Source organism: Hirundo rustica, chromosome 3 (assembly GCF_015227805.2).
Source record: "Hirundo rustica isolate bHirRus1 chromosome 3, bHirRus1.pri.v3, whole genome shotgun sequence".
NCBI lineage: Eukaryota > Metazoa > Chordata > Aves > Passeriformes > Hirundinidae > Hirundo > Hirundo rustica.
The window spans coordinates 12,381,552-12,390,424 of NC_053452.1; the positions used below are offsets into that span (position 1 = coordinate 12,381,552).

The 8,873-nt window shown below is 58.8% G+C and overlaps 1 protein-coding gene across 1 annotated transcript; it reads left to right on the top strand.

Moving 5' to 3' along the window:
• The first annotated feature begins 7,228 nt into the window (after positions 1-7,228).
• Positions 7,229-8,543, top strand: NKX2-4 (NK2 homeobox 4). The gene is made up of 2 exons (XM_040059626.1): positions 7,229-7,598; positions 7,711-8,543. Exons 1-2 carry the CDS (start codon positions 7,232-7,234, stop codon positions 8,352-8,354), a joined length of 1,011 nt encoding a protein of 336 aa, XP_039915560.1. The 5' UTR covers positions 7,229-7,231; the 3' UTR covers positions 8,355-8,543.
• Positions 8,544-8,873: the final 330 nt, after the last annotated feature.

Genomic DNA, 8,873 nt, shown 5'->3' on the forward strand with positions numbered 1-8,873 from the left:
GGCCTTGAGGAGGAGAAAACGCACAGCACACAGGAGAAGGTCCTTAACTTCAGTTTCCTATTTTTTCAACCTAATGAAGTCTTTTATTAACCCAATCTGGAACAGACCGGCACATCTCCAACATCTGATCAGGGGCTTTGTTCAAGTGTGAAACTTCTCTGCTGCTTTTCCAGGCGCGGCTTATTCCAGCACTTCAACAGTGGGATGTTTTCAGGCATTCCCCTCCTTCTCCCCAAAAGTCCTGACTCCTGCAGGTGACAGGCTGTGGTGGTTTCAGGCAGATTTTGGGAGCAGCCCTCCCACGGGGGCCCCCCTCTCCTCCCCCAACTGGTTCGGGAAAAGACTTCCTCAGAGAGAAGTGGAAAAAACCTGTTTATTAAACAGGCAAAGCACTCCCAGCACAATACCCGATGACAAGAGCTTCGTGCCGCTTACGGAGGGATAACAAACTTAAAGAAAGTCTCCTCTTGAGGGTCGTCACTGTGCTCCACCGCTCCGTCTCCGCTGACGTTGGGAGAAAAGGAGATGTGCAGGGCTGGTCTTGGTGGGGTGGGTCCCCTGTGGAGGCCCCCGGTGCTTCCCCAGATCCTTAGTCCAGAGAGGTTGGAACAGTTCCGAGGAGAGGGCAAAAAAAGCAAAAAGGAAGGAAAAAAGGACAAAAAAAGAAAAAGAAAAAGAAAAAAAAAAGCAAAAATCTTCAGCTACTCTACAGCGTCTAACTGTGCTAGCACTAAACTAACTAACTGCCAGGGAAAAAACAACAGAGCTTCTTTCGTCTTGCCGTGTTCCAACTTCCCCGCTTCAAGGTCACTCTGAGGAGCAGAGTTTTGCTGGGGAAAAACAAACCGTGCTTGCCCTCCGCCCTGCACCCAACAGACGATTGGGGATACACAGTCACCCCAGGACACAGGCCCGAAACAGTGGTTCAGTATTGTCCATCGGTCATGAGGGACCATGCACCGCAGAGTTCCACGCGGGAATGTTGCTCCTCATGACAGAGCAACCAATTCCCAAAGCTGGGAAGTCATCAACAGGGCACTCATCCTGTTGCTGCCTCCCACAGCCCAAAGGGAAGTCCCCTGTGGAACAGCTTTGGATCTAGGCAAAAGTGGCTACAGCAGCAGGGATTTCTGTGGAGGAAGCCTGGGAGACATCTCCCACCAGTATGTGCTCATCTGAGAGCAGAACTCATCTCCTTCAGGGTCACATCCTTCATAAATCCAGTTTAAGAGACACCTCCTGACCCTATCTTGTCCTGCTCTGTTATTCCCAGCTCCAGCCATTCCCTGTCCAGGATTGGGATCACTTCCACACCGGGCTGTCCCACAAACTACGGTATGCTGCCCCACAGCCTCCCTGGGTCCTTCATCAGATCCTCAACAAAGGATGGTTGTGTGGTGTTTCCCAGCCCAGCATGGTCTGGAGCTGCTGGCAGGACACAGCAGGGCCAGGAGGAGTTGATATCTGACCATGGAGAATCCAGCGGCACGAGGGGCCAGCCTGGGGCTCGGGGGCCCTTGGCCAAGTCCTGTCTCTTGGTGATCCCACAGCAGGGCTGGCTGTCACACCTCAGCTCCCACAGGTCTCTTTGTCTCGGGTTTATCCCACCTCTGCCATGTCTGGGGTCCAGCTCCTTCTGCTCCAGGGACAGGGGGCAAGCCCTGAAGCTGCTCCTCAGCTGTCATTGGCAGGGGGATAAATATTCCCAAATCCCAGCTGATCCCCATTTCACACCCACAGCTGCATCACTGGACTATCTTCCTAGACTCTCCACATCCCTGGGAAATGATACATTCCTTATTTCCCTGTCAGGTCTTGCACCCATCAGACACAACCCTACTCCTCAGAGTTGCACAGAAAAGTGGGATGGATGTTTCCTTGGGTGCTCCAAGGCCCTGAGTCACTATGGTTACTCCTAACTGTACACAGAATATTGCTCTGATTTTAGAAGTCATGGAGGTTATCCTTCAGGAAGCCTCTCTACTTCATGACTTCCTCACACAGTATCTAAACCTAACCCAAATGGAAGTTTTTCCATCTTTTTATTTTTCCCTTTCCCAAGAAAAGCCATATGCTTGTCTGGGGGTTTGTATGGATACAACTCTGCCAGGAAATGAACTTCGTGGCTGGACACAGGCAGCCCCTGGCTCCTTTGCCCTCCTTGCCAACACACGGATCTCTCCTGGGTGGCAGAGGCAGGGATAAAACTCACCCCAAGTCCCCAGCAGCAGTACAGTGTCCTGGACACGTATTGAGCCCAGCTGCCATGGAGCATGGGAACGCTGGATAACCCTGGAAGTGCTCCAGGCCAGGCAGGATGGGGCCCTGGCAACCCAATCTGGAATCTCTGCCTATTGCAGGGAGCTTGGAGCAGGATGGTCCTTTTGGTCCCTTCCATCCAAAACCAGGCAGGAATTCCATGGTGATCGCACAGACCCGGCCTGGTAAAACCCATGGAAAAACATCCATATGTCCTGTGGAAGGGCTCCCATTCCAAAGGCAGGAGCAGTCATGAACAGCACAAACCAGGAGGGAACTTAAGCCTGAGAGTAACTCAGGAGCCTGGATTTTCCTGGCGTTCCCTCACCCACACTACAGCCACAGGGAAAGCCAGCCTTGTTATTCCCACTAATTAAACTGGGAAAACAATATGGAATGAAAAACACAGCCTCAACAAAGGGAGAGAGGCAGTGGGCCCAGCACAAAGGAACCGGCGGCACATGCTGCTGCCAGGTGGGAATGGGGCAGGGATCAGGGATACAGGATCAGGGATCCAGGATCGGGGATCAGGGATCCGGGCACAGAGTGATGCCAGAGAAATATCTGTGTTCTATTGTCTGAGGAAAAGCTGGAGGAGATGCCACAGGAATATCATGCAGCACCAGAGTGTTTTCTGCAGACTCAATAATTAGGAGAACCTTAAAAGCAGCTCTGGGATATTTCACTTTTCTGCTGCCTGCACTGGAACTGGCTCTGCTCCCATCCACACATTTTTCCCTTTCCAGAAAATTTTCCCAGCTGGATCTGAGGACACAAGACATTTACCTGGGAGCTCAGTGGCTGGAAACATCCCCTTCCACAGGCAGGAGGAAAGCTGGCTTGTCTCCTCTCTGCCACCCAAGCTGCACAGGAAAACACAACCATCCATCCATCCATCCAGCAGGGAAAAGTGTGTGAGACCAATATATTTATTGGGAGCTGGAGGGGCAGGAGGGAGGGAAATTCCCAAAAAAGTCTCATAACGAAAACCTACAACCACAAGGATAAACATTATACCATGACAGTTATCATCATGTAAAGAGGGGCAGGGAACCCTGCAGGTGGACAGGGAGATAACACCCCCTAAACCTGACTTTAGGGTAAGCCAGGGTAACCCCCAGACCTGCCACAGGGTCTCCTGGTGCGGCCGTGCCACCTCCGTGCATTCCAGATGGGCATTCCTGATGGGCATTCCTGCCGGGCATCCCAGCCCTGAGTTCCTTGTTCAGGGCTCGAGTTCCCCAGGCAAGGGAGAGGCGGTGGCCACAGGAGCGGTCGTGTCCCTGTGCCAGGTTAATTTCTTGCCAGCCCATTTAGCGCCACTTCAAAATCCTAATTCCGGGCTTTACGTGGAAATGGTTTTAGAGTGCGCTGGAAACCCCGGGTTCCTTTTCCAATCTCGCGACGTCTTTAGAAAGCAATTCTTTAAGCCTCCGTTTCCGAGACCCTTTTAATCTCTGCAAATTATTGGTGAGAGCTGATTCAAGGCAAACTGCCACCACAGCGCTGTCACCGTGCGGAGAGGGGCCACTGCTGATTATTTAGAGGAAACCATTGCTTTCAGGGCGAGAAATAAATTAGCATTTATACTGGTTATTGAAAAACGCCCCCCAAAAATCAGCCTCCATCTCCGTGTCAATTGTGGCTCACCGAGGTCAACACCTCTGCTGTGACAGGCACGGGCTGGAACAGCAAAGGACAACTTATGTGTGGAAATGAGCCTTGAATATGTCATTATTATCAGGGAGACAAACCAGTCTGGGAAATAACATCTGCACTCCTGGAAATAACATCTGCACAACCCGGGATCCTGGCGACCTTCTGTGAAATGGGGGTAATCAGGCACTGGGGAAAATCACCCCCAAAAATTAAAGCCCAGGAGTTTGACTTCTTGGCTCTTTGCGGCTGCATTTCCTACGTTTTGGTGTTTTTCTTGGTGTTTTTTGGTTTTTGTTGTTGTTTGTTTGTTTTATCTGCTTTTAAACTGCTTCACCTGGAATCTGCAGCTTGATGCTCCCAGGGTAGGGAAGGAAGAAGTCCTGTTTTGTGTGGAACCTCCAGATAATGGAGGGTTAAGTTAGAAAAATCACATTTTATAAGCAAGAAAGATTTCATGGTTGGGGGTTTGTTTTTTTGTGAGACATTTGCGGCATCAAAAGGATTTTCTTTACACCCATCAAGGAAATAATGTGATGCTTTTTATCCCAAACATCCCAGATGTTACTGATATGGGGAAAATTCTGAGGTGTTTTGAGCCCAAAATGGCCACGAGGGGTTTTGCTGGCTGCATTTCTACCAGCTACCCACGGCTGTGCTTCCCCTGGGGCTCTGTCAGGGGGATGCAGCGATGCCTCTGCCCCCGGGATAGGGGTGAGGGCTGTCCCGGTGGGCAGGGACCGTGCTCAGCCCCCATTGTGTCCCAGGGACCTGCTCCAGCCCTCAGGAGCCTGTCCCAGTCCTGCCACCAGGGAAGCTTCTTATTGCTCCTCATCCCAGCTCCAGCGGCAGGATTTGGCAACAACCATAGTGTTCAGGACCCCTTTTCCCCCGGCTACCCCTTTCCGGGCTGCTGTCCCAGGGCACCGGGGCTGGACTTCACTTCCTGTGCTCCAGGTGCTCAGCCCAAGGTCCTGGGATGTGAACAGAGGCTGTGAGCAGGGACTGGTACCACACCTATCCTCTGAATCCCTACAAACCACCTCGCTTGCGCCACATCCCAAATCCCAGCTTACTGGGCCAATCTGACACAAACAGGACCAGCCCCTCTCAGCCCTTCACCTTATTCTGTCTGGTTTGTCCCCAGAGCAGCACTGAGACCTCCGTGAGATCCCAAACTGCCCCAAGTGGCTTGCAGGGAATCATCCCTACAGTGCCGGGAGCAGCCTCTCCCTTCCCAGAGGGAAGCAGAGACACTACACTCTGCCTCTCCATCCATCCATCCATCCATCCATCCATCCATCCATCCATCCATCCATCCATCCATCCATCCATCCATCCATCCATCCATCCCCAGGGAAGCTTTGCCAAGCTACAGGTTCCTGCCAGGGCTCTCTCCCCACAGGTCTGGGGAGCTCCAGCCGGATCCCCTCTGCAGGGCCCTCCCTGCCACAACGGCACACGGGCCCTCTGTGCCCGGGGAGGACGGAGGTTTCAGCAGCTCCTTCCTGGAGTGTGAGCCCCAGAGAGGAGGGAACCTGCTCCAAGAGGGATGAAAAACTCCAGGTGTCAAAATAAAGTGAAACCAAACCAAATCAAACTAAACAAAATTAAACAAAATAAACCAAAACATAATAAAAATAAAATAAACAAAACCAAACCGAACCAAACAAAACAAAACATAATTATCAGCCTTTGGTGGAAGATTCTGGTGAAGAAAGAGCTGGGCTCAGACATGGCTCAGCAGTTCGCCAGTACCGCTGGTGACACCGGAGGGCAACGGGAGCTGTGCTGGGGGCCCGACCCCAGGGACAGAGCTGCGTCCCCCACTGGGTTGCTCTGAGGGGCAACAGTGTCCCCACCCGTGGGCTACTCCCACAGGTATACAGAGAGAAGCGCTTTTTTTTTTTTTTTTTTAAGGCAGGGGATGGGAAAAGAGGTGCAGGGGGAAGAAAAGGATGGAGGTGCCAGGAATTCTGCCCGAACGGTGGGAAGATTGCAGATGAATAGAACTGTCGGGAAGGCGGGATTTGGATGCCAGTGTGTGGAGATTCGAGACCCGTTTAATTCCTGACCCTCGCCGGGATCTCAGAGTTTCAGCGGGGAGCACAAATTTAAAACGCAAAACTCTGCTCTCTCTGATCTTTCATTTTTAGCAATCCCCACAGAGCTGCAGGTGCCTTGCCTCCAAAAAGATCAGGGAAAAGATGGGGTTTGAGAAGGGAAGAGTCCAGTCTGGAGGGTGTGGGATACCTCTGGCTCCCCAAATCGGGCCTCAGTCCCTGCAGAGGGGAGTCCCGGAGCAGCTCGGGAACCGGTGCCCGCTCTACAGGGAGGTGCGGGTGCTGCTCACTGAACGCACCGAGTTTCATCGTTTGTGGGGAAGGCGCAGCCCCGCGGGTCCCCTCGCACGGCCCGGGCTCGGCCAGGTGCGCACCCGGCGCACCTCCCCACGCACAGGCTGCGCCCGCCCCGTCGCGGCGGTGCCCGGCCCCGGGGACTCGGGGGACAGCTTTGGCGGCCGGGTCCGGCCGTGCCTCGGCCTCTCAGCTCGGCAGAGACCCCGCTGAGCCCCGCGGCCCCATGGAGCTGCCCCCGACGGGCGAGGGTTCCCGGAGCAGGAGCCCCTCCGCCACTTCCCGGGGCGGCCCGGCCCCCGTCCGCGAGCTCGGGCTGCCCCGGGGGAGCCTTTCGTTGTGCCAAAAGCAACGAACAAACGAAGAACGACAGAAAGAATCCCCAAAACACAACCGCAAACGAAGCATCGGCTCTAAAGGGGCCTCGGTGCGGCGGGACCCCCGCCAGCCTCGCACCCCGCGGCAGTGGCTCCGAGGGGCCGGGAGGGAGCCGCGCAGCCCCGGAGCCCTGCCGGCAACGGGGAAAGGGCTGCCCGGCTCCTGCCGTCGGGGCCGGGCCGGAGCCGCGCAGCCCCGGGACGCTCTGCCCGAGGGTGGCCGCGCACCGTGGAGAGGGGATCGGGGGAACGGGCAGGTACTTACGGGCCAGGGCGGCGGGGCCGGGGCCGCTCGGAGCCGCTCCGGCGCTGCCCCGAGGTGGCCGGGCTTAAGAGCCGTCGGGCGGGCGCAGGACAATGGCCGGGAGGAGGGGGCCGGGGCCGGGGGCCGGCGGGAGGCGGGGAGGGGCCGGGGCCGCCCGCCGCCGCTCCGCCCCCCCGCTTCTGGCGTAAACCCGGCGCCGAGCTAAAAGAACCGACGAGCTAACGGCGCCCGGGGCTGGTGGCCGCCTCGGACGGCTCGCCGGTGCCGGCGGCAGCGCCTGGCCCGGCCCGGCCCGGCCCGGCCCGCCCCGTCGCGCCATGTCTCTGAGCCCCAAGCACACGACGCCCTTCTCGGTCACCGACATCCTCAGCCCGATGGAGGAGAGCTACAAGAAGTTCGCCGGCATGGACGGGGCTGGAGGGCTGGGCGCGCCCCTCGGGCCGTATCGCCAGGCGCCCGTGCCCCCCACTGCCGGCGCCGTACCCCAGCACGTCCCCGCGGGCGCGGCCACCTACCACATGCCCCACGGCGTCTCGCAGTTTCCGCACGGCGCCGTCGGGAGCTACTGCAACGGCGGGCTGGGCAACGTGGGCGAGCTGCCCTCGTACCCCGAGGGCATGCGGGGCGGCGCGGCAGCGGGCGGCGGCTGGTACGGGCCCGGCGGCGACCCCCGCTACTCCAGCAGTAAGTGCGGGCGCGGGGAGCGCGGCGGAGGAGGGGGGCGGCGGGGCGCGGGGGCGGCCGCGGCCCCGACGGGGCGGGCGCCGGCTGGCGCTGAGCCGCCCGTCCCGCTCAGTCTCCAGGTTCATGGGCCCGTCGGCGGGGATGAACGTGGCCGGCATGGGCAGCCTGAGCGGCATCGCCGAGGGCGCCAAGGCCATCGTGCCGCTGCACGCGGCGCCGCGCAGGAAGAGGAGGGTGCTTTTCTCCCAAGCACAGGTCTACGAGCTGGAGCGGCGCTTCAAGCAGCAGAAGTACCTGTCGGCGCCGGAGCGGGAGCACCTGGCCAGCCTGATCCACCTGACCCCCACGCAGGTGAAGATTTGGTTCCAAAACCACCGCTACAAGATGAAGCGCCAGGCCAAGGACAAGGCGGCCGCCCAGCAGTTGCACGCCGACGGCGGCGGCCTGTGCCAGCAGTCCTCGCCGCGACGCGTGGCCGTGCCGGTGCTGGTGAAGGACGGCAAACCCTGCCCGCCCCCGGGCAGCGGCACCCCAGGCCCAGGGCAGGCCGCCCCCGCGGCCCCCGCCGCCACCACCGCGCCCGCCGCGCACCCGCACCCCGGCTCGCTGGGGCAGGCGGCCGACCTGGAGGAGCTGTCGCCCAGCCCACCGGCGCTGCATGGCCCCGTGGCCCCCCTGGCCCCCCTGGACTCGGCAGGCGTCGACTACAACGGCGGCATGGTCAGCCCCAACCTGCTCTACGGCAGGACGTGGTAATCGGTGCGTCCCGCGTGTCTCCCCGACAACCCCGCTCCGCCGGCACCGGACGCTCCGCCCGACCCGGCGGGGATCGCCGACGGCCGCCCCATCCCCGGTCCCCTCCCGGCCTCCCTTCGAGTTTTTTTTAAGTCTCCCCGGTTTTTGGAGAAGCGACCCCGACGGCAGCTCCGAGTGCTCGCGTGAGTGTGGGTGTGGATGTCTGTGAGTGTCGATGTGCACGCGTGTCCGCGCCTCCGTGTCCCGGGCTCCTCCCGACGGAGCGGGGGCAGCGCGGGGCTCTGCTCCGGCCCGGCCCGCCCTGCTCCCCGGCCGCAGCGCAGCCCCGGAGCACCGGCGCGTACCGCGACAGCCCCGCGGAGCGCCACAATTAAACCCTCTGAAGCGCAACTCATCTCGGCCGAATTAATTCTGTGGGGGTGCCCCGGAGTGCCATTCCGTTCTTATCCCCATCCGAGGTAAATTTAGAGTCGCAGATCGAGGTGGGAGCCGTGGCAGGAGAGCTCTGGAGCGCCGGTG